At 41.5% G+C, this 26,190-nt stretch overlaps 1 protein-coding gene across 21 annotated transcripts in view; it reads left to right on the plus strand.

Moving 5' to 3' along the window:
* DMD (dystrophin) overlaps positions 1-26,190 on the plus strand; it is a 1,146,493-nt gene that overhangs the window by 1,064,413 nt on the left and 55,890 nt on the right. For all 21 annotated transcript variants that reach the window (XM_074534563.1, XM_074534577.1, XM_074534568.1 and 18 more), the window contains 3 exons: positions 4,720-4,781; positions 14,896-14,970; positions 22,630-22,831. In XM_074534563.1, the coding sequence (XP_074390664.1) occupies positions 4,720-4,781; positions 14,896-14,970; positions 22,630-22,831 (339 nt within the window). The remainder of the gene's footprint in view (positions 1-4,719; positions 4,782-14,895; positions 14,971-22,629; positions 22,832-26,190) is intronic.

A 26,190-nucleotide genomic window follows, 5' to 3' on the forward strand; every position in this document is an offset into this window, starting at 1 on the left:
TCTTCTCTGGAGCTCAGCAGTGAATACACAGGACTTTTTTCTTCTTTTTTTTTTTTTTTTTAAGGGTGAGGGAGAGGAGATGCAGTCAAAAACACTTAAAAGATTTGTGAATGTTACAGTGTGGCTGGTGCAGGAATGTGGAGGGGGGATTTGTGCAAGAATTTGGGTGTGGGGGAGCATTGCTTTCAACTCCTCCTGCTGCTGATGTTGCTCAAAAGTAATATAAAAAGAATGAAGAAAAAATTACTGTATTTTGTCCAGACTGATCAAGTCATAACAAGGGAACTGTAATTCCAGTGTGTCTGTTAGGATATCATCTCTTGATTTCAGGTTTCCAATCCTGTGTGTTGTTGGCTCTGCTGACAGTGCTGAGAGACAAATCTCTCTGCTGTTGGCAGAAACAGAGTTCACACAGGCATAGTGTGACAGAATTCCCTACATAAAAATTATCCTTGCTAATATAATATAATCATCCCTTAATGAAGTGGTCCTGTGGTTCCCAAAGGATGTATCAAGTGAAGACTATGCTTTCATCCCACCAAATTATCAGTGTGTTTAGCGTGCCAGTCACACTTCCACCGAGGTGTCACCACTAGCCATTGCTGCTCGTCTTCTTTTCAGGCCTGGTTTTAATTTCCTTTCCACTTTTGCAGCTCAGGTCAGGTGAGAAAGAGGAAAATAAGCCAAGTGAGTGCTCTTACATTTTTATTTGTTTCAGAATGCCTGTGATTTAAAAGCTAGTGATCAATTTAGTAGACCTAAATGTAGAGCCAAATTGAAAAATATATCCTCTGAGCATGTGCAATATTGCAAAACTGCTGGCTGTGTGTGCCAATGTCTTTTTGTGTTGGTGGTTTGTTGGAAAAGCATTTTGAGTACTTATTTCTGCACATATTCTCACTCTGCTTCAGCTGCTGCTAGTCAAGAGGACTCAGACTACACTTTTGACGTCTTTCTGACTCGCAGGCTGTAAAGGACCTTGTTCACCAGAGTTTGAAACTCTGGCAAACACTTTGCTGCAGATCTATTAAGGATGCTACAGCATTCCCAAGTGTGGTTGAGGCTGCCTGAAAGTGCTGAGCTGGCATTTCACTTCAGACGGTGCTCACAATAAGGGCATACACACTAATCCTCCCCCACCGGTCCAAGCCCAGAGCTCACAATTAAATGGCCTTTGAAAATGGCAAAGAGGCTTAGGAAGAATAGCCTTGATGGAATCTAACCTTTCCTGGAGCTGCCCTTGTGTGCAGAATAGTTGATAATTTCCCGAGCTGAAGATGTTGAGAGGCGAACGCCTTTTAGCTGGAGCAAAATATCTGCAGCCTTCTTGTGTTCTGCATGTAAAGTACCAGCAAAGTCTGCCCTGGCTCCGTACGGCCACTCAACCTCCACAGTTCCCTTCCAAGCCTTCCCTGGCTCCTGCAGGAGCACGGAGGGGTGCTGAGGGCTGGCCAGCCCATTCCTGGGGCTGGTTCCGGGTGGGAGCTGGGTGGTCCCTGCCAGGATGGGATCCAGCAGGTGCAGGGCACTCTGCCCCGTGGGTGCTCACTGCTGGGGCAGCAGTTAGGGGCTCTACTGGCTTGACTTTTGTGGTCTTACCCAAGGAATATTTCCTCTAAGTTGCAACAAAGTTTCAAATTAAAGGAAAACGAGAAATGTACCTGCCCTGCGAATTCAGTCTTTGTTACTTGAACATTAAGCAAATTAAATCATTCTTTACAAAATGTGCATTTCCCGTGATGATTTTTCTTGTCCTATGAAAGAAAACCAGGCTGAGTAGAGGTTTGGGGTTACTGGTATTAAAAATATCTGAAACCAGTTGGAGTCCAGTGTTTCTCTGGCAAAGAAAATTTTATCTGCAAGGTCTTACAGAAGCAGGTGTGTATTTTCAGCACTAGTAAATGCTATAAGCTTAAACCGTACACGCTAAACTCATTGGTACGTGGTTAAGCCTTATAATAAAAAAAAAGTAAAATAAAAAATTCAATAAATTACTTATTGCTATAACTTTGATTTTTTGGTACTAGCTTTTCCCATGAAGATGATTCTTTTGTTCTTCTATCCAACACAAGCATGGGATATGTCCATAATACTATGTATATTCCCCTTTACCAGATATCTAATGGTTTTTAAATGTTTTCATGGGGAATCAGTTTCTTTGAAGGCTGTCAGGTTGACAGCTATGGAGTCTGAAATTATTTAGTTTGTCCTTAGAACAATTTGGGGCTACCAAATTAATTTCATGCAGGTTTTTCAAGGAGGTTATTTTCAGAGGCTTCTTGTAACTGTTCACATAAATTCTTTGTCTCGTTTTTGCTATGTGATTCAGCCTACAAACCATGGTACAGTTCCTGTTCAGATACACCCCACTTCTGGGGCTGTGTGCCTGTGGGGAGGCAAGCCAGGCTTGCCAAACTCATGTGTGGATAACTATTAATCTGGGACTGACATTGGGTGCACACAAGCTGCAGCCCCTGGTCTGTAGGTGTGAATGTTTGTTTGGGTCTGCAGCTACGCACCTGAATCGTGACATTTCTGGCTATGGGGTTTTCTGCCATGAATGCATTTCCATCTTCTTTTTCTTTGGGGTGCTGCTATATCAGGAGAGCCTTCTCACAGCTGAGTTTTTAGGAATGAAGCTGTTTATAAAGCATATTTTCTTCTAAAATATGCTTTATACCTGGGTGTGATAAAAGATTCTGGGGTTACGTTCTCCCTGCAGAACCTGCTCGCTCCAAGCAGGATAGCAAATGCAGGAGCTCAGATGCAGGTGGCCCAGATCCACAGGTTTTCACTTGAAGCTACCCAGTTTCTAGGAATAAAAAAACCAACCAACCAAAAAAAAAATCCCAGACCAGGCTGAAATTTCTGAATACAGTTGCATCCACCTCCCTTTGCAGGACTCGTTTTAATCAGAGCAAAGAACAAGACTGGTTTTGCTCTTGTGACGTTCTTCTCCCATTTTCACTGCCTTCAGCCTCTGCAGGAATTGAGAAGGGTTGGGAATGCTGAGGTTGTTGAGACAGGGCTTGTTTAAAACCCTTTGCTCAACTAGGGCATCTCTACAGTGGAGTTTTTTTCTTATGCTTAATGCTTGTGATCCCTTTCATTCTTTCTTGTAGTTACAGAGCAAAATCTGGAAGTATTATATATAGTAAGCTGCTGAACATATAGAGGTTACTGGGGCAGTAAGTATTCACTGGAATCAAATAAATAGCCTGTCTTTTAAGGCCAAAATTAAATTGTACTAAAAAAACCTGGCACAACTTTCTTTTTCCTTGAGTAGAGGTGCTGTTGAAGTGATGCATTGGAAGTTTTACCTCTTCTTAGTCTGTAAAGGGTAAATGTGCACTTGGGAACATCAGTGCCTCAAAATGAGAGCTCAAGGACTGTTTGCTCTCTAAAACAACCTTGTTGTGTCAATGTTCCAGGGCACAATGCAGCCCACAGGTGCTGCTGGGTGGTGGTTTGGTCTCCTGGAGCTGGAAGCTGTGTGCTCCAGGAGCTCAGCAGTGCTGTGGGTCAGGTCCTGCTCTTCTGCATACATTCTCCAGAGTGATGTGTGCATGTTGAAGCCTGTATGTCTGCTTTTAAGTACAGACATGGCAAATGTATTTGGGAGTAATGGTATGCTACATACATGGTCCATATATTTTATTTTTTTTTCTTTTTTTAATGGAGACTCACAGTTGTCTCTTAATACGGCTGAATTCTGTTTGAATTGAACGGGACTTGATTGGCTACAGGACAGATCAGGATAATTTTCTTTCAAGCCTTCTATGTTAATGAAAACATAATCATGTTAGCTATGCTGTCATTAAAAAACAAACTCCAAAAGTATAACCTTAGGAGACATGAGTTGCTGCTACATCCACTAACACTTCACTCTGTTGACTTTCTCACACTGCCTGTCCTTCGGCAACACGTTGTGTTGCAAAGCTGGAGGCTGCTGACCTCAATGGAGACACTCTCCAATTTACATTCTGCTCATACTGCAGCATTTCATAACCCCGCTTCAGCTTTTCCCTGGCTTCCCAACAGCTCTGCTGCCTGACACTGCTCAGGGACCTCCAGGGCCAGGGAAAGGGCCTGGGAGTCCCTGGAAAGAAGCAGAGCAGCCAAGAGTCTTTGCTAGAAGAGATTGTCACTTTGGGATGCAACATTGCCCTGGGAAGTGGTGTAAGCTGGTGGTGGATCAGAAGGCTGTGGCTCAGGGAATTTAGCACGGGAAGGATTGGACCCACTGCATTGGGTGGTTCTTACATACTTCATGGGAAAGGGTTGAGAGAGCATGTAGGGGAAAAGAAATTGAATATGGATCTCAGTGTCTGGTCAGAGTTTCCAGAAACTCTTTTAAGAACTAAACCCTCTGAAATGTCTGTCCTCTAGCTTGGAGCAACTGGAGAATCGCCGGTACAAAGCAATGAGTTCTTAAGAATTGATGGCTTGCAAATTCCTCAAAACATTGACATACTTGCTGTCTTTTTAATTAGCACTAATTAAATTTTAATTTTATTTCATGAGTCCTGGACTGGATAAAGCACTCTAGGTTAATGCCCCTCGTTGAAGGAAGGCATGCCGGGCACTGCTGAGCCCCCTGCCAGGGCAGCCCAGGCTGTGGGCACAGATCTGGCACCGTGCTCTGATGTGCAGCCTGCATCTCTGCTGTGAGATGGAGAGAGAAATTCTTTTTACTAACTTTCATGTTTTGTGTTGTAGCCATGAGACGCAAACGACCTGCTGGGATCATCCCAAGATGACTGAGCTTTACCAGTCATTAGGTAAGGCATCTCTACCAGATGTTTGGTGCTTTTATTTTATTTTTTTTTTCTTTCAACTGAATGATTTGTTAAGGCAAAGATTTCCAGAGGAAGCAAACCAAAATTAAGTGAAAGAGAGAGGCAGAGCTTTCACCAATGTTAAAATTTTCTGCAAGGGAAATACAAAAGGCACACATTTCAAACATGCAGTAGAAAAGAAATTTATTTCATTTAGCACATTTGGAATGTACACTGGGTTTATAAAGTAATTTGGGTGTATTGTTACAATCTCTTTGCTGAAAGACTGGAACAGAAGTTAGAAAAAAATAATCCTGAATCTTTACACTGTCTAATCTGCTTTACAAAAGGCACATGAAAAAAATCAAACCAAGCTGCTGTTAATGTTGACTTTTGGATGGTGGGAAGCCAGTTGAAGCAATTTGCCAAACTGTGTTACCACTGCTTTATTTTTAAAGCACTTTCAATACTTAGAAGGCATAGCAGCTGTCATGATGTCATTTTGAATACCCAAATTGCATGCTTATTATGACTTCAGATGTGCTTCTCTGGTGGAGGGTTTTTTTCCCATTTTTTAGCAGCTTTGGAATTTATTAACAGAAGCACATCTACAAGATAAAATAGGTTAATCTATGCTCTAGTGTAGGCTGCTTGGCAGGCCATTTAATAGCTAACTCTTTGATTTTAATGGTTGTGTTAATAAATAATAGAGGGTATAATAAAAATTAAGCTATTTTGCTGAAAGAAATATCAGTAAATATGCTGCATTCATAAAGGAGGTTACATTTGTACAGCACATGTACATAAACCAGCTTGAGCACTAGGACTGTCAGATCTAGCATTCTGTGCAGGCTTATTTGCCATGGTGAAAAATAGCTTAAATTACCACCTGCTAAACTCTAGTTTAGCTGCTGAAAACAGTCTAATTATGCCAGTGTAATCTATTTCAAGCAAACTCAGGTATCTCTATGGTGCTCTGCAGTTCAAGCATGCTAAAAATATTTTAGAAAAGTGATATAAAATGAAACGCAGTGTGATTTTTTTTTCCTTATAGTATTAGCAGTGTGGCAGCAGTTGGTTTAAAAATTAACCAGAATTCAGCTTTGTATGCCAAAAAGGGATATAAAATGTGTAAGTTCAGGCTAACCAAATGCAAAAGCAGACAAGTAGGGACTTGACATTTAATTACAACGTATTGCCCCATGTGTCTCCTTCATATTTCTGCTTTAAAGTGAGTGATTTAAAAGTTTCAGGACAAATGATAATTGCACTTGCAGACGTCCCTTTAATACAGGTAGGTCTTCAAATAGTTGCCTGTTAATTGAACTGCACTCTGACTCCTCAGCTGCCTTTGATCCACAGATTGCAAGGTATTGCTGATACTGTTGTTGCTGAGACCTTAAGTCCTCTTGCAACTGCTTTTCTTCTTAGAGTCCCTGTTTCAGCCAGAGTACTCTTAAATACCAAGAACTGAAAAGGTAATAAGGGAGAAAAGTGTCCTGATAGATTCAGGTCAGCAGTTCAGAAGATGTGTGACTGCTGAAGTCAGTTTGCATTTAGTTTAACTGAATTTTATCACTGTGAGTATCACCCAAATGTCAGGAGTTTAAGACAGCCTTATTTTTTACTGCACAAAGAAGGAACATGTTCAGGCAGATTTTGTTTCTTACTTACTTGTGAACTTTCTTTTTCTCCTGCTGCTTTCGTTTTCAGGAGCATTAAATCTCCCAAAAAGCAGTTTTCTATCTGGGCTGTTCTGTTTCTTTTAGACTTGAGACCAAACAGTCATTAATGTGAAAGAAATACTGATTTTAGACAAGTATGTATAATTTATATTTTTATGAGTAAACTGAGGTGTTCATTTATGTGTGCAAAAGAGACTAGACAAGGTAACTCTTTGTGTCCTGCCACATGGGTGAAGCTTTGATGAAAGTGCTCCTGAATAACCTACCAATTTATTTTATTTCTGAACCGAGTGTAATCACCATTGCCTAACTCTCACACAAACTGCATAATACAAGTATAACCCGTTTAGTCTTGAACAGAACCCTTGATGTATTTTCAGTGCTTTGCTTTGCCTCGGGTCAAAATGGTAATAATGGGATGTTTGAAGTCTTTTCAGACTGTTCAGTAATATATTATCTGAGAAGATGTTATTAAAGTCGATTTTGTATTGCATACTCATTATATCTTATTATTTTACCCTCCATTAGAATCCCAATTTTGTTTCTAATTCATATAAAGAAGCTAGTAAAGAGCTTAGTATGTATGCCTTTTTAAAAATCTGGTGGAGAGCATGAATTTGGCAAGCGGGTAAATGCAGAAAAGTGGGACCAAGTACATCAATGCTGTCAAGAATTTTCATTTCCATTTTCCAGCTTCTACACTTATCCAGTGTGGAATAATTGTGCTGTGTGATGTAGCTCTCTGTACATACCAGTAATTTGCTGCCGGGTGATTATATCTGATTTAAATTCTTACAAATTACTGAAAGCTTAATTTTTTATAAGTGAATGAGGAAAGTGCATCCTGGCACAAGGTAACATTTCTTACCTGCCTCCAAGATGCAAGAGACACTTCTCCAAGAAAGAAGAGTAATATTAATCTTCACATATCCAATTCACACACCTCCAAATTGTTGCATTACATTTTGCTAAAATTGGTGAATTTCAAGTTTTCTATCTTTGGAGGTCTAGGTATTAATAAAAATGAAGATAAATTACTTGGGAGCATTATTTAGTACTACTAAAAGGAGGTGGCAATGTGCTGTGCACCGTCCTGTAACCTCTTCAGTTGCGACTGCATCAGAGACAGGAGGAAGAATCTATGGGAAGAAATTATACAATACTCTGCCTATGAAGGAAGTATTCTCAAATTCTCTTGGAGCTCATTTGCTAAAACATAGCTGGTTATAAAGATACTTGTTAAATACTTGATTTAAATCATATTTGTGTATCAAAAATTTCCAACTTGTCGTTCTCTCTAACAGAGATTTTCCTTTTATGACACTAAGGTGCTTGTTCCTGACTGCTCTTTATTATTTAAACAATGTAGCATTTTATCAGTGTTAATGAAAAATTTACTCAACTTGAGCAATTTTTACTCTTCTTTAAGTTATGACTACTTAAAGGTACATAATAAGCTGTCTATAATGAATGATTTAATTGTTTAATGTTTAATTGAAATGGCAGCAGGAATTAAATGCTAGTATAGATTAAATTAAAAAGAGTCATGTAAGTTAAGAAAATAGAGAAGAAATAAATGCTGAAATAGGAAAGGAAGTAAAAATTATTATATGTGAGCTTCAGAGGATCAGAAGCTGATATCCCTGGTTTGTATTTTTACACCATTATGAACCACTCCTATTTTCTTCTAACTTCTTCCTGAAAGTCTTCAAAGAATCAAGAACTGCTCCAGCTGCTTTTCTTTCCAAAATTAGTTCCTCTGCAACAGGTCTGCTCTTTTTACACTGATCTTTTACACCCACTTACAAATTTTTTCATCCTTCATGATGGCTCCAGGGCATCACTGAAAAGGGAATTTGTATTGTTTCTCTGTATTGGAGACCACGGACCTTTGCATGAGGGCAGAGACAGAAGGAACAGGAATCACAAAGTGGTCTGAGTTCGCTCAGTTTTTTCAGATTATCTTCTGAGAGTGAACATTTAATGTCAGACAGCTTAGCTCTGAATAGTAGTATTTTTCCTTTAAGCTGAGAATGACTCCAGCCTTTGCTGTGATGGCCCAGGAGGACTTGGCTTGTCATGCCATACTGTTAGTGTCCCCTCCTCCAGCCTTCCTGTGTCATGTCATGTCAATACAAGTGTCCTCAAGGTGCATTAGTGTCACCACGAACAGTAATTGCAGTAGCAGGATGCAGTCAGAAATGTTGTTTATCATTCCTAATTCACCGAGGCAGGGCAAGAGGGTGAAAACCACCCTCATCCTTGCAGGCTGCAGTGCACTGGTGACAACTCTCCATTTAATTTAGAGGATGGGGGGCAGTTCTCTATGGATTACATGAAAGAAATGTCAGAATTGCTTAACACAAGGTGGGAGAATGCTGGAAGGCACCTCTGAGCTTTCAGCAGCAGCTGCTGTGTTGGTCTTGTGGCTGGCTTCTCCTGTGAGCTTCTGATTCCCAGTGACCAAGGCTGACCAGCTTCATCCTCTTTGGTTTGTGTATCTTGATTTGTCCTTCTGAAATGCTGCCTGGAGAGGCTGAACTGCCCCTGATTGCCATTACAGTTTGTATTAGCAACCACTAAATCATGTATTTATTATGAAGATTTATTCATATTCTGCTGTTTTCCATGTTTGCACCAGCAAGACCTGTGCCTAGTGCACGCATCAGGCATTTGAGTTCTACTGCAATCCAGTGAGATTTTCCATATGGCCTCTGTTTAAAGGTTGATTATTCACTCATGTCCTTTTCAAGCCCATTTCAAGAAATAGGATTGCTTGGCTTCAGTCAGCCTTGGCCAGTAGTCAGTGTAGAGGAGGCCCTTTCTGTGTGATTGAGCTCTGTGCAGCACACACCTAACAGACAGGAAACATAACTGTACATAACAGACAGTAAATATAACTGTGGCAGAGAGGTAGAATTTAGGGGTAGCAGTTAACCTGGCATCCCTTGAAAATGAAAGCACAGGTGTATTAGCGTGAAGGAGGCTCTTCTAGAGAGAATGAAGGGCTGTTCTGTTACAGAATATTGCCAGCATGGGGACATTTTGCTTAAGGTAACTGCACTCTTGGTTTGCAAATGGACACTTTTTGTTATTATTTCCCAAAGTTGTTTGTAGTTCATTTATTTTAGGATTTTCCAGTAGGATTGCTTCTCACCAGAGTACATAAAAGGTTTCTGAACTTTCTGACCGTAAACTCCACTCATGTCTCAATCCCATAATGGGATGAACCAGACAAACAAATCCTTTTTTTACATTTTTGTGTTTGCAGGCTGAAGAAAAGACACTTCATTCTAAAACTCCCAAAGGTCATGTCATTTGGTCTGATAACAGGGATGCTGGCACATGCTCTGGTGTTCAGCCACTGGCTCTACATGCAGTCAGTAGTATTGTGGTGCCCTGGGTACCTCCCACTTGTTCATTTGCAGAGACACTGTTGGCTTTTTCACTCAGGTGTTCAGGCCTAGTACAACGTGAAGAGTGCTTAAGCTGTACATAGAATAACAGTTTACTGTTATTTATTACCAAAATAGTGTAGATGATAGCATTAGTTATTGTTATAATAAAAGTCAATGGCTGAGACTCAGCTGATATTAAGCAGTGTTACTTGATTAATTTCTTTCCTTTGTGCATTTGTGTCATTTGCATTTTAAAGCTGCAGTTCCAGAAGAGGCAATATATGTCACTGTAGGGCACCATTAAAAGATTAATTTACAGGTTTTGGGCAGCAGGAGGAAACCCAGCATTCTTACCAGCCACACAGGGAATCTCAGCAGTATTGAAACAATTGAGCTGAAGCTTCTTGAAAAGGCAAGAGTTCTGCTGATGTCTGAGACATGGAAAGTTTAATGGCTGTAGAGGAATTGCTTTCTATTCAGGACTGTCCAGTGTAGAATTTTTAACATCTGTTAGGAAGGCATTGTCATTCCCAAAATAGGTTATCCCCAGGCAGTGTATTTATGAGCAGTCTATGAGCATGTCACAAGCTGTGGCTGAGTAAGGCTTTCAGGTTTCTGGGTACATCACTACAGGTTCACATTCTCTGTCCTTGCACCTGAGATTAAAAACACTGTAAATCTTATAAAATGAAGATGAGGATTTGACCTGATGAAATCTAATTTCTTTAAAAGAATTAAGTTGTTAATTTCAGGTTAATACCACCTGAAGCATGTAAGCTGCTCATTTCACTTAGATGATGTCCAGGCACTGAGATAATTGCTGTCCATGGGAAGGGTGTGTGTTTGGCCCTCATAAACTAAAAAAGCAATTATAATAATATTAATAATAATATAAACAAGAAACCTCTCTTTAAAGTAAAGAGGAAAGGTAGTTTCCTGGTAGAAAGGAGTTTATGAGATGCCTTCAGATTACATTGGGAGAGAGATAAATGGCATGAACAGCTTTTGGTGGGAGGTAGCCTGGCCCATCCCAGTGCTTTTAAACACAGTGGGATGGCTCTGTCAGACAGGATGGGATGATTTCAGATGGAACCTCCCAGTCACTCAGCACTCTCAGCAGATGCAGCAGCTCTAGGAGGGACTTATTTAAATCCTGTTGTCTGGCTTGTAGATGTGACTCGTTAAGAGTAAAAACAAATACCCCCTCATGGTAGATGTTAAACCTATTCGAAAATAGGTTATTTTAGAAAACTTACTGATTTTAATTTTTTATTGCCATATTTTATAAGCTATTTTATGTAGTAAAAGCTCAAGAATATGAGAATATGTTTTTTCCTCTTAATATACTACTCATATCTCAGTGTAAAATCCAGAATTTAGCAAGAGAGGATTAAAAAAAACCCCCAAACTGCAAGATTTTGACTACTGATCTGTGTCAGTAGTCAGTGAGACATTCCAGCAGGTGGTTTGAATCACTGACCACTTCTCAGATGAGTGGTTTTTTTTGCCTGATTATGCACTAGCAAAAAGATCTACTCTGTGTAATTGCAGGTATTTCTAGAATACTGTAGAAGTAGAACATAGCCCTTATGTTTTGAGATTTCTCTCAACATGCAGAATTATGCAGAAAATGTTAGAATTTAATTATCATCTTTCCACAGTATTTCTGATTTGAGTTACTCCTATCAGCACTCTGAACTGAAGTACCCTTCATTAAAGCTGCATTTGTAATAAAAGCACTGATTCTTGTTCACTGTTACCATGTTATTAGATAGAGGAAGATATATATTCACTTGAACAGAGGGGTCATCCATGGCTGAGTGGTGGGAAAGTCGTGATTTCTCTTTGCTCTGGGATGTAAATATGTCACCAAATACTCCCTCATGGTCCTTTCTTCTGTTGGCTCCTTTCCAGGGGCCAGGTGACCTCTTCACTGCATCGTTGTTTCAGACCATGAACAGATTATGCTCTTGGGCTTTTACATTGTTTACAGCTTGAGAGTTGCCTTCTGAGCAAGAAGAGGGAGTATTGTTAACAACTTGCAAAAGTTTCACAATACAGCAAGAGCTTTCCACTCGGTTCAGAGGATGAGGTGGTACATATTTTCTAGGAGTGGGAGGAAAGGGCTGGAGGAATCCTTGTTGGTGCACTGAACTCCTCAACCTGCTCTGAAATGATAAAAGCTTTGGAAGCAGGGCTTAGCGGGTCCTGCCTCTTTCAGTGTGGGGGTGGAGAAAGCAACATTTTTTTTTCCTTAGGATCAAGGAAGGAAAAAACCAAAAAACAATTGCCCAAAACAGAGAGGTAAGAACTACTGGTGTTCCCATAGGCTTCTGGAAGGCTGCTTGAGCCCCTCTCCTCCCTCCTGTGCCTGTTGCCAGCAGGAGCAGCTGGGGTGTGAGCAGGCAGTGTGTCTGTGCTCCTCACTTGAGATCCCTCCACTCATTATCAGGGGTGGCTTTACAGCCAGCACGCCCCAGCCCAGGGCCAAGGCTCATTCCCTGGCAGAATTGTATTCTGTGGTTCATTTAAATGGAGTCTCATCCAGCAAGCCAAATGGTTTGAACTCAGTTAGGAAGGGCCTGGGCTCCTTCTGTTGCTACCCAGAGCAACACTTTTGTTCCAGCAGTGGCCCCAGGGGAGGAAAGGCACCACTGACACTTCCATTGGCACAGGGAGGGGAAAAGTGAAATCATTAAGAACCAGTGATCTTAAGTGACTGTCACCATCTGGTGAGACAGCTGTCCATCAGAAGTGTGGAGATGGTGGCATAAGGAAGACAGAGGTGAGCAGTTGGCACAGGGAAGTAGCTGGGTGCAGGCTAATCCTGGTGACAGCAGTGACGGCAGTGGCAGTGCGACGGCTCAGCCTTGGCTTGCAGAGCCAAATGAGCACTGGTGCTGCTGCTTTTCCAAAACCTGAGATCAGGGCTCCAAAATGAGCACCTGGCATTGCTGCTTCATCATGTAGAGCAGATGCTTCTTGGCAGCAGTGTCGTTAAAGTTGATGATAAATTCAATGTGTATTACATATACAGGAAAATAGATGTAAACTGTGGCACTTCCAGGATTAAATGTCTGCACGGATTGTATTTTCTGCCTTGATCGAGGCCTGAAATATGCATACATATTTACTCACATTTCTGAAAATGTAAATAATAAATAGATAAGCTTCTTTGAGAACAGTCGGGGAGAATTTAAGAAAGGCTTCTTCATTTTGTCAAATGCTAGTCATAATATTCTTTTACAGAGTACAAATACAGATTTGCAGCAAGGGTACAAATTGTAATTGAATTCATGGTGTGTTTGTGAGAGACTGCTTTATTAATTTCCATTTAAGACAAATTAACTCTCTTTATTTAACTTACTGTATTCTACACCACATAAAGGACCTGTCAGGATGATGGTGAGAGACAGAGCTGGCAGGAACAATACATAGAAGTGCCCATTAAAAAGGTGTATGCAACTGTGCAGACAAAAATAAATTATATACAAAGCTGAAACTTCCTATTCTGCTCTAAGACATGTTTCAGAAATGTTCCACAGCTTTTATTAAGGTATTCAAAACTACTGAATTATCATACCTCATATTATTCATTCAGAACAGCTTAATTAAAATTAATGTAATTGAGACTATATTCCCTCTGCTACCTATACCTGTACAGCATTATAAATGATGTTGGGATAGTTATACCCAAGCTACCACATTTCAAACAGCTTTACAGCACCTTAGCTCGTATGCCAGCAAGGAAATGTTTTGTCTTTCCTTGTTTTTCATCATATTCTTTCTCTAAGAGTCTGTCAGGTTAGAGGAAGCTTATTGAGCTAAAGGGGCCTTTATTTTGAGCCACTGCATTTTTTCCTCTAATGTTCTTTTTATATCTACATTGTAGTTTACATTTTCTAAGCACTTTCCCATCAGTAATTGCTTAGGCTCCATGGGTTTCACCAGTAAATTAAATGCATTCAGCAGTGTTGTCAGGTGCTGAAACTGGCTGGCACAAGCAGTGTATTTCTGTTCTGGAAAACCCTTAAGCTGCAATATGCCAAGCAATCTCTTGGGAATGATCCTTAGGCTGCACGGGAGTGTATGTGCCCAGGAATGAGTTGGGTAGGTGGCAGGGCCAAGAGCATCTGTTTGTTCAGTGGTGGGTGGCTGCCCTGTGATGTATGAGTGTGTCCCCTGCTGTCCCCTCAGTTCCCAGTGCAGCTGCTGGCAGTGCCCCTTGGGACCACCTTCTGTGCTCTGGTCTGGTGTGTCTTTGTCCCCACAGCGGCCAGGAGGTTTTGCAAGCCATGGTTAAAGTAATCAGTGGGGACTTGTGCTGATATCCTTATTTTGTGAATTGTATGAGGACAGCTTAGCAAAAGTTGAGCCAGACAGACAGTGTCTCCCCAGCTGGGTGCCATTCCCTGTCACACTGCCAGAGCCACTGGCTCCCTGCCATTTTGCAGGTGGGGACCTGGAAATTCACCTGGCTGGGTGGGCTGGCTTCTCTCCAGAAAGGCTCTACATCTCTGGGCATGGCTGGGGCCTGCTTAGATGGAAAGCACAGAAGTTTAATTGGATATTTTTAATAAGTTTTCTATTCTAGCAGTAGCTGAGAATCACTTGTTTTTTCCTGGGCATAAGTTTTCCCTTGGGGCTGCCTGCATACAGCCTGGCTGGTGCACAAGGTGAACAAGGAAGAGTTTCAGGAGCTTATCTCCCTCACAGTGCCTCCGGTGTGAAAAGCTCTGCAGTATTTCCAGACACTGCTGCAGTCACTGATGTTGTCCTTTCAAGTGCTCTTTAGTTCTGTGCCTTTGAACAAAAGGAAGTAACACTTTAGGACTTAGTGGGGTTGTTTTTGGATGGTTGGTTGTCAAGATTCGAGGTCTTTAACTCAGTGAAATTTCTAACAAATTTTTTTTCCACCTCTGCTCTTTTAACCAACAGGTATAGTCTTGTAGTTCAGCATAACAACGTATTCATGAGTCTGGTTATTTCTGGTGTGTGAAGCTGATCTTTTGTTCTGATCTTGCCTCCCTACAGCTGACCTGAACAACGTCAGGTTCTCGGCGTACAGGACTGCCATGAAACTCCGCAGGCTGCAGAAGGCTCTCTGCTGTAAGTACCTGCCTGTGCCTCACCCTCTGCCAGGAGAGCTCCAGCACCAGCACACAAGTTTATTCACAGATATCAGAAGCAGAAAAACACTCCCACATGTACCCCCAGCTCTGCCTGGTACATGGACCTCTCACCTGAAGGGCCTCCTGCTGCCACCGGTTTGCATGATCATTACACTGCCAGAGTGCTGGGTGGTTTGCAGGTCTGTGCCTTGTAAAGCAGAGCAGCAGTACAGAAATAAAACTGAATAAACCATACATATTTCTTATCTTTACATACTTTAGCCAGGTATTTTCACTGTGCCATGTCACTGTGCCATGTCCTGTGCCAGCCACAGCTTTGCAGTCCAGAGGAACACAGTTGTGGTGTGTTGGGAGCAGTGAGAGCTCAGCTGAAATAATGCTTCAGGGCTGGAGTTGCTAATGGTTTGTTAAGTTAAATCTTGAACCCTGAGGGGTTATTGCCTTTAAATGAGATCATCTCAATAAACATTTAGCTTCATTTTTTCCCCAGCTTTCAGTTGTGTTGAAAAGTCTCTCATCAGCTGTTATATTAGTGATGTGCATGTTCGAACATTTTAATTCTCCCAACTGCTCTGTTATTCTACTTTTCACTAGAATTACATTTCCTTTTCAGCTTATTGTAACCTGATAGCTAAATAATTCGCTGAGAGTTTTCTTGATAGGCCAGTCAGCTGCCAAAGCAAGCAGTTTATTAGGCAGTCCAATTGGAAGGATTATTAAAATATTTTAACATTCACTGTTTGGCATTTAATTACAGGGTTAAATTTCTGACACAGTTGCAAATGTCTCAACTGTTGATTTATCTCAAGTTGGATTTGTGCTCACATGCTTTCTGGAACTGTGTCAAACCTCGGTATTTTTGAGCATGTTTACTTTTAGCCTTATAAGCATGGGTGAATTCCGCTAAAGTGTGCAGACTTAATGTCTGACTGTATAAAAAATCGGGGGAAAAAGGAAAAAATAAGCAATAAGTGAGAAGTCTTGTAACATTATGAAGGATTTCAACATAAATTCAGTGACAAAGAAAGAATTATGATTAGAAATATAAACATCTTTCCATGGTACAGCACTTCTGCCACGCTCACTGTGGAAATGTGGTATAAAAGAAACTGGAGTGTTATGCAGTGAGAAGTATTCATAACCAGTGCAGCACTGAAGGAAACAGAATTTCTGGAATTAACTAGCTGGCAGTGCATAAGTGTAACTTGTAACAGGCTTTTATGACTGAAAATGCAAAACTTTGCATCCCATTTTATCTGTATTAAAATCATAGAATATTCTGAGTTGGAGGGAACTCACAAGTATGATCCAACTCCAACTCCTGGCAGGCTGCCCAAGCATCACACCATGTGCCTGAGGGCACTGTCCAGACACTTCTTGAGCTCTGTCAGGCTTGGTGCTGTGACCACTTCCCCTGGAGAGCCTGTTCCAGTGCCCAGCCACCCTCTGGGTTTAGAACTTTTTTCCAATATCCAGACTAAACCTCCCCTGACACAGCTTCAGAGCATTCCCTTGGGTCCTGTCACTGGACACAGAGCAGAGATCAGTGCCTGCCCTTTGCCTTCCTCTGACAGGGAAGTTGTGACTGCAGTGAGGCCTTCCCTCAGTCTCCCCCAGGCTGAACCCAGTGACTTCATCCCCTCCTCACACAGCTTCACCATCCTCACTGCCCTCCTTTGGATGTTCTCTAACAACTGAATGTCTTTCCTGTATTGTGGCACCCAAAACTGTCCCCAGCACTCGAGGTGAGGCCTCCCCAGTGCAGAGCAGGACAATTCCCTCCCTTGCCTGGCTGGCCATGCTGTCCCTGATGCCCCCAGGATGGGGTTGTCCCTCCTGGCTGCCAGGGCCCTGCTGGCTCACACCCAACTTTCCATCAACCAGAACCTCCAAGTCCCTTTCCCTGGTGCTGCTTTCCAGCCTCTCACTCCCCAGTCTGTCTGTACATCCAGGGTTGTCCCATCCCAGGTGCAGAATCCAGGATTTTCCCTTGTTGAGTTTCAAATGATTGGTGACTGCCCAGGCCTCTCTGTCGAGGTCTCTCTGCAGGGCCTCCCTGCCTTTGAGGGAATCAGCAGCTCCTCCCAGTTCCGTACCACCTGCAAACTTGCTCAGTGTCCCTTCCAGTCTTGTGTTCAAGTCCTTTATGAAGATGTTGAAGAGCACAGGGCCGAGGATGGAGCCCTGAGGAGCCCCCTCAGTGACAGCTCCCCACTCTGATGTCCCCCCATTCACTGTAACCCTTCGTGCCCCATCTGTGAGTCAGCTGCTCACCCAGCACATGGTGTGTTTTTCCTGCTGGGGGCTGAACATTTTGTCCAGAAAGATCCTATAAGAAACAGTATTGAAAGTTTTACTGAAATCTAAAAAGATTACATATACTGGCTTCCTTTGATCAGCTAGCTGGGTTACTATGTCATAAAGCACTGGAATGGTCTGCCTGGGGATGTGGTGGAGTCACCATCCCGGGATGTGTTTAAAAAAAGACTGGATGTGGCACTCAGTGCCATGGTTTAGTTGAGGTATTAGGGCATGGGTTGGACTTGATGATCTTGAAGGTCTCTTCCAACCTATTTTGTGATTCTGTGTGAATCTGTGAAAAGGAAATTAAATTTGTTGAGCAGGACTTTCCCCTCAAAAACCTGTGCTGGCTGTGACTCTGTGGTCCTTTAGGTGTTTTTCAAGAACCGATTCCTACCATTAAATAATTCTGGACTCATCTTGGACTTTTGCACTGGGTTTTTGTGGCCAGGTTGTGGTAGCAGGTATCTCCAGGGGTGGTTTCTCTAAGAAGCTGCTGGAAATGTACCCCATGTCAGACAGAGCCAGTGCCAGCCACCTCCAAAACAGACCTGCAGCTGACCAAGGCCAAGCCCATCAGTGACAGTGGTAATGTCTGTGGGATAATGTATTTGGGAAGGGTGTGGGAGAAAATCTGCTGCACAACAGTGGCTGGGAAAGAGGAGGGGAAATGGGTGTGAGAAACAACTCTGCAGACACCAAGGTCAGTGCAGAAGGAGGGGGAGGAGATGCTCCAAATGCCAGAGCTGAGATTCCTCTGCAGCATATGGAGAAGACCATGGTGTGCCCCTGCTGCCTGTAGAGCTCCCCAGTGGAGCAAATACCCACCTGCAGCCTGTGGAGAACCCCATGCTAGAGCAGGTGGGTGCCTGAAGGAGGCTGTGACCAATGTGAAACCCCTGCTGGAGCAGGCTCATGGCAGGAATTGTGAACTCTGGGTGAGGAGCCCACGCTGGAGCAGGTTTGTTGGCAGCACTGTCTGTTCCCCAGGGACTGACTCCTGTGGGAGGGATCCTCTCAGGAGCAGTTTGTGAAGAGCTGCAGCCAGTGGGAAGAGCTTGCGTTGGAGCAGTTTGTAGAGGACTGTCTCCCGTGGGAGACTGCACAGTGGAGCAGGGGAAGAGTGTGAGGAATCCTCCCACTGAGGAGAAAGCAGAGGCAGAAACAACATGTGATGAATTGACTGCAGCCCCCATTCCCCTGCTGCTGCTGCAGGGGAGGAGGTAGAGAATTTGGGAGTGAAGCTGACCCTGGGAAGAATTTTAAGATTCTGGGATGCATTTTAAGATTTAAGATTTATTACTCATTATCCTCCTCTGATTTGTTTGGTGATTAATTCAGTTGATTCTCCCGAGTCAGGTCTGTTTTGCCTGTGACAGTAACTCGTGAGTGATCTCTCCCTGTCCTTATTTCGACCCATGAGCTTTTCTATTTTCCCTCCCCTGTCCAGCTGAGCAAACTGAAGTCAGTTCCTCTCTTGAGGTTACATTTAGGTAAATTTTCAGAGACTTGATGCTCTTAGAGACGTGCAGTGGCGCTTACACTGATTACTCTAGCACATTCTTCATACTTGTATCTAAGGAGAAGCATTTAAGGAATTTGGTTAGCAGGCTTTGTTCTTACAAATATTTTTGCCTGGAGACACCATCATTGTATTTGTGTATTCTATCATTTCAGTGTCGCTTGTGAACTCAGTTCAATTAGGTTTTTTTTAAAAACCTCAACTCATTACAAAATTATTTTTCTGCATTTTGGCAATAGTAGAATTAGAGCACAGTGCTGGGTTTCAGGGCTCCTACGCAAAGCCAAAATCCCACTTGCAGTACGTGCTGCTTTCAGCTCTTGCTCTTCATTTCTGTTTTAAAATTGCAAGAGTTTTTATATATATATATCCATATATGCCTATATATATCTGTAGCTCTTCTTTTCTGCAAACTTCATAGAGAACAGCATTTTTGTCTACTGAGGAGTACTCTAAAAATGCGTGTTTTATGGAAGGCCTGCAGAAGTAAAGGTACAGCCTACTTCTCAGTGTCAGGAATAGAAACACTTCAAAAAGGGAGCTGTACTTAAATTTTAGTTCTTTTCGGTTCATAAATCAGCCCAATGAGTATTAAGACGTTAGGATATTAAATCTAAAGAAGAATATGGAAAATAGCAATCCTTAAAAAATAAATGCTTACGTGTTGTGTCATTTAGTATGTGGCTTTATCATTTCAACCTTCAAAATTGCTGTGAGAATGCCAGGTGTAACTATTGCTCCAAGTTTTTTTAAATGTGTGGATTCCTTTGATAATCACATCAAAGCATGATGACTTTCTTGTTTTGCTGCTTTTAAAGATCTGATCTTCAAGTGCAAACCACATCAGGACATCATGATATCAATAAAATGAGATGTATTCATGAACTTTTCTTGGAAATGCCGCAAAAGAAAATATTCAAGAACTTCTACTAGGGCTCTTTTTCCTTTAACTGTATGCAGACTAGATTAAATAAATTTTTTTAATGTGTCAGCCAACAGCAGCAGGTTACAGAGAAGGTGATCTTGCATTCTGGGAGGACCGTTTATACTTTTTATTACCAGCCATATGTTGAGTTTCCCCTGAGTTCAGTTTGTGACCTCTAGAGTGCACTTTCTCCTGCCTATTAATTGTCACTTCTGTCCTTCAACTAGTTACTTATTCCATGTTGTCTTTTATACTTTTCCTGCAATCTGGCAGTGTCTAGTTAAAAACATCCTAACCTCTTCTCTATTGCCTTCGAGGCCAAAGAAATATTTATATAAGTGACTTAGACTTCAAAGTCAGCTAGAAGCCACTGCTCACACAGATTTTGGAGTCAGTTTTGGAATTTTAAATAGAAAAGTGTAAAAGAGTGGCAGAGAAGCCACAAGAAGTGCAAAGCATAAAATGGTGTGGTTTATTTCAAGTAAAGCTTTTCAAATCACTGCAGGGTGCCAAATATTCAGCTCTTCAGTACATATCTGATTGTCTTGTGTAAGTTGGTCATTTACAGGACCTTTGCGTCTGCTTTTAGGAAATAAATGTGCAGTTCTGTGTTCTGGGAGAGGACCCCACACACACATTTCTTAAGTCTTGGTGGGAAAGATGAAGGAGGACCTTAATGTGATGAAGGCCAGAGCCTTCCTTTTTCCCACAAAAAGAGGTTCCCTAAAGCAGAACGTGTTGGCAAGCGCTTTTTGCTTGTTAGGAGATAATTGTGTGTTTCAGACTTCAGGATAGGACAGGAGGTTGATGAAGAGTGGGCTGAAAGGCTTTTTAGAAGATGCTGTTTATTAATGGAGGAGCTTTCACAAAGTGGAATGACCCATGTTTAGCAGTAGCTGCATATATAATTATGCTGCCACTCAGACGCCTGAGGGGTTCATTTAATTACCGTTGATTCGTAGTCTCAGAGGAACTGAGAGTTCAGCCTAAAGCTCAGTTATAGGTGTTTGAGGGCTGTGCTCCATTTTCAATTTGACTAATGAATTCTTAGAAGAAAAACATCTTTCTGAGATGCTCAGGAACAGATCTGATGCTTTTTAAGGATTTAACACTGATCTTAGCATAGCTGTATTTTTTATGCTAGAAGGTTAAACGTAATATTCCAAAATACTTTATTTTAATAAATGTCTATATGCTAATGTGAAAAAAAGCTATAACTCCAATAAAACTCTGCACAAAATCATGGAGTCAAAGTTTAATTTCTTAGTGTAATAATAGGGATAGCATTCCAAGGTTTCCTTATTCACTCTAGCAAGTAGGCATATTAGGCCCAGAGGACAAAATTTTCAGAAGTGCTTAAGGGATTTAGTAGCAGAAGTAAGTCCCTATTGATTTCCAATGAAATGTATACTCTTGAAATTCTTTTGGCAATTACAAAATCCCAGCATACTGTCCAAGCAGCATTGCAAACCAGCCCTGTGGGCAGCTAAAATATTTCTCATCTCCCACTAGGACATCAAAGGGGCAGTTTCATCCTGGGTAAAACAGGATACTCAAGTGTGAATTTGCCAAATGTGCCCTTAAACAGGATCAAGTTCTAAAAAAATTTCTATATGGTGTTCTGCATTTAGCTTCTGCTCATTATGTAGGTTTTTTTTTTTTTTGACGTTATGAAGAGATGCTGCTCACCAGAACTCAAGAAAACACATTTTTTATTCCAGTGAAAGAAAAACTGGTCTTGCAGTTGAGTCAGTTCATTTTCTAGTTTTGTGAAGAATTTCCTAGATGATTTTGGGCAGTTCATTTTGGACCAGATGCTACTGCCTTGGGTCATATTCCATCGTGCTGCACTGTGTGACTGCTCATGGTGTGAGCAGGATTAACAGCATCTGGGCTTCAACATCCCCATTGCTCACACCCTGGACATTCACTGTAAGGAGTTAGGAGGTGTTTCCCTGTGGCAGCCGGAAGATCATCATCAGCTATCTCATCTTTCTGATTTCTTTTGTTCTTCTTCCTGCCTTACTTTGTGAGCCAACATCCCATGATTTTGTGTGCCCTGAGTGTGATGCTGCTTGGTGATGTTAGTTTGCAGAGGTTAAGAGCTGACAAAGGGAAGTTCACTTTTGCCCTGGAGATCTGCATTTCAAAATGCAACTGACTTAAATTGGAAATTATTTTTTTTTTAATGTCTGTGACAAAAATCTCTGTTGAATGTTGACTAATAATTTTAAACATGTCTTCCTCTGTAATGCCATAGAGGTGTTGATAATTATAAATGCTGTTCAGAATTAAAAATGGATACATTTAATTAATAAATATTGAAAGATGATATGTAGTGATTCCAGGACCTTCTTTCTACTCTCCTCACGAGAGGAAAAGTGACAGAGAGGTTAGTCACAGTTCAGCTCTAATTTGTTTGCATATTCCTTGTGGAGTTTGGTTTGGTTAAGATTGCTCGACTTCTCTGAGAAATGGGCAGTGCATCTCAGGAAAGCTGATGGCCTGTGCTATGGTGAGAGCACATTTGGTGAGTGCAGTAATCAAATATTAGCCTGTCTATCTGTAGGAACATAAAGCATGAAATACATAGTTTTTACTTGCACAGCAATTTGTGTAATATTTCCATAGGACCCAAGAGCATAATAAGTATTTTACAGCTAAAAATGAAGCAGATACACACTGGTCTCTAAGGCCACTGCTAAATAACAGTGCATCTGTAGGAATTCTGAAACCAGTCTTGCATGTGACTTTCAGAGGACATTTTACATCCTCTGGCCAGGCACATGAGCCGAGTACAGTGCTCTATTTACTTTTTGGATGTGGGTAATACAACCACTGTTTCTCTTTGGTCTTTATGGTTGTGTATTTTTTTTTTATTTCAACAGTGGATCTCCTGAGTCTGTCTGCTGCCTGTGATGCCTTGGACCAGCACAACCTCAAACAAAATGACCAGCCAATGGATATTCTGCAGATCATCAACTGCCTGACCACCATTTACGATCGACTGGAGCAAGAGCACAATAACCTGGTCAACGTCCCCCTCTGTGTGGACATGTGCCTCAACTGGCTGCTGAATGTCTATGACACGTATGTATGGGGGCTCAGGACAGGGGAAAGCTCCAGAAGCTTTCCCAGTAGCACAAGGGGAGGGGGAAGGGGTATTGAGCTGTTTGCCTCATTACAGCATGGGTGGCTTGGAGCTGGAAAAAAGGGTAGTTGAAATGAAAGTTTAATAAACCTAATGGTTTAATGGCTGCATTTAGCTGAAGCAATACAGCCCTTGGTCAAGCTTACAATCCTGGATTTACTAAGCTAGGTAATGAGAGAGCTGGAAAACAACTTTTTAAGCAGATTTTTTTTGTTCAGACCAATTCTGTGACTGCATGTCTGTCCGCAGTAGGTCATGGCTTTACATAGCATTTTAATTTACTTTGATAAAGAAATTCAAGAGAATTATCAAGAAGCGACAGAATGAACACCTGCTTGTCTATACCTCTGGATGTTTAACCTTTTCAAGTATGTCAGTTTTCCATAGCTTTCAATCTGTCATTCTTTTTCAAAGATGGAAGAGGGTCATCTCTTGTCTAATGTGCTTACAACCCTTAGTTGTAAGAAGATTTGAGAAACATTTAATTCAAAATTTAATTTTAAAAAGTGTACCCATCAGTATAAACACAACAGACTAAATATACCTGAAGAAAACTTATGGGTATTCCTTTTAAGTGGGTTGATGATACTGTTCATGATACATAGGTAAATTGCAACGTGTGTTTGCAAGCTCATTTTAGAATAAGCCATTATATTTGTATTTGGAGAATTTAATTTTTAAAAAGTCATTTTTGTGTTTTTAAGGTTTTTATAAGCCACTTCCAGCCAGACATGCTCATTTCTGTGGTGGAATAAACATTTACCTGTAGAATTGGAAGGTCATGGGACAATTACTGTATTTCTGTTGACATTTTGAACCATACTGTTGTTGTAGGGCCATAACATTGTTCTTCCATCCACCCTTTGTCAAAGGAGTCAAGCTTTAGTGATCACCTGCAAAAGAAAAGTAGAGATTTGTACAGATCATGTCTTCCTGAAGGATCACCTCCAATTAGTCAGTTTTTTGTGACATCCCCTGCAGCAGCTGCAGTATCCTGTGGATTACCCAGATTACATTATATTTCTTTTAGTTTTCCAGGTCTAGGGAATGGGGCTATATTCATTCAAGAGCCAGGTTTTATTTGTTTAATCTGCTTTGGCTTTCACAGAACAGTGATCCACTTCTTAGTTACCATGAACCATAAATAAGACATAGATGAGGACTCCCAGTTAGTGAAAAGAAAACATGTGTTAGGGATATTAATGTGTGAATCAGTCAGATAAGAGGCAGAGAGGGAACTAAAGGTCATTCCATGGCTGCTCCTAAGCTGAACTGTCCAGTTTGGATGTGGCTTGTGCACTAGCCATGTCCAGTCTAGCTTTCTCTGTGTTGCACTGCGCTGCAAGTACAACATCAGAAATTATAATTATCTGCCTCCAGGCAATTCCCTAGGTGTGCTGAGGAGCTGCACATTGCAGGGCACAATGGAACACAGAGGTGTTTTATGTGTGAGGAAAGCTTGTAGCTATTTTACTAAAATTCAGGTTTAAATTGCACTGGTAAGAGAGGTGACCTTGGGGTTATGTGTGTTTAGTTTTCATTGTAAACTTAATAGGCAGAGATCAACCAAAGTTCAGAGCGCTACCAGAGACGTTTAATTAAATGTACTGCATCTTCACTTTTCTTATAATTGAAAACTGTCATTTGTAAAGATATTAATCAAATTCACAGTCAATGACTGATCTAATTATGGGTACAGCTCTGCAAATCCAGCACATTTCGGATTTGTTTTAATTGATCAGTCACTCATGCTCATTTGCAGTAGCTTGCTAAATTATTGGTTTGACTTGGGAGGAGAGGAGAGTGAACTGAACAACTCATGATTCGTACAAGTTTCAATTTAATTGCCTTGCAGAGCAATCATTATTCTATATTCTTCTCTTGTATAATTTGCATGAGTCTGGTATTCATCAGGAGGAGTTTCTCAGGGCACAGATGATAATTAATTTGGAAAAGATTTGAGGGAGAGGAGTGAAAGGACCAGAGTGTGGAAAGCATAGGTAAACTACAAATGCTTCTTATTCATGATGAAAAACACAAGATTCTTTAATAAAAAACTGCAAATTCTAAATTTGGCTTTGTCCACAGGTATTCTGTCTGTACCTTTTATAGGGTTTGCAGGGGATATGTGTGGGTAAATGAGCACTGCTGGCTCCTCAGCTCTTTCATAGGATTAAAAAGACCCCATGCATCTTTACCTGTGGTGCAGCCTGATGCATGACCCTGCCCTGCCTCTACATGATTCATCTTATTCCCAGTGGGGGCCTTACTGGTGACACTTCAAAGCTGTTGATAAGTCTCTCCTTCAGAAATGTTTGGTTTAGGCATTAGCCTCCTGTTTTGTGTATGTCTTTGTTTGCAATAGATGTTACATATTTAAAATGCTATCAGAAACACAAGTCTGGGGGGGAAGGCAGCAACTGGGAGTAAATTGAGTTAAAGCAGATGAGTGAGAGAAGATGTGAAGGTTTGTCAGTGCATTGCCTGCAGCTCAGAGGAGGATGTTGTTCTCTCTGTCACATTAGAAAGCAGAAGTAGTAGTGTGGGCACGTTACAAGGCAGGAGTGAGCGTGGGGGAGAGACTGACAGGCAGCAGGGGCTGCTTGGAGTGTCCCAGCCCCTTGGCACTGCACAGGAGAGCTTTGAGCGCTGCCAGGAGGAGCTCAGAAACCACCCCAAGGTGTTAATGGCATAACTGTACAGCCCGCCTGCCTTGCCATGATTTCTAGGCAGGCTTTGTCTTTCACCTGAACATATTGCAAGTGTCTCTGTCACTGCACACTTCTGGCAGAGGCTGCTCTTTCATGCTTGGCTTCGTGTTGCCTTTTCAGGCAAGTCAGGGCATGGCTGACAGACAGTAAGCAAAGCCTTTCTAAAGGCGACTGTTACATTGGATTTCTGGTGGAAGTAAAACTATATTGTCTTTGGCAAGAGAACTAGTTTGCTGTTCTGTCAGGGACCTCATCTCCTCTGAGAATCACTCAGCAGCAGTTCATAGAGAAGCCTGTTCAAGGAAGCATAGTGAAAAGACCCTTTACTCACTCTTTTTATAAAAAAGGAGATGAGTAGTTATTTCTGATCGACACCATTTCACGTGGAATGATACAACCGCACGCTGCAGTTCAGCTATGCCTGTGAAGCCACAGCAATGTTTTGTTTTTCTAGCTTAACTAATAACCATCCAGCTTGAGTGTTGTCTGTGAGATTTAATTTATGAAGTCTACAGTACTGCAGTGAACATGGTTATAGTAAACAAATTATGACATGATTGGATTTTATTATCAGCCAGTGTTTCTTT

Source organism: Zonotrichia albicollis, chromosome 2, assembly GCF_047830755.1.
Source record: "Zonotrichia albicollis isolate bZonAlb1 chromosome 2, bZonAlb1.hap1, whole genome shotgun sequence".
Taxonomy (NCBI): domain Eukaryota; kingdom Metazoa; phylum Chordata; class Aves; order Passeriformes; family Passerellidae; genus Zonotrichia; species Zonotrichia albicollis.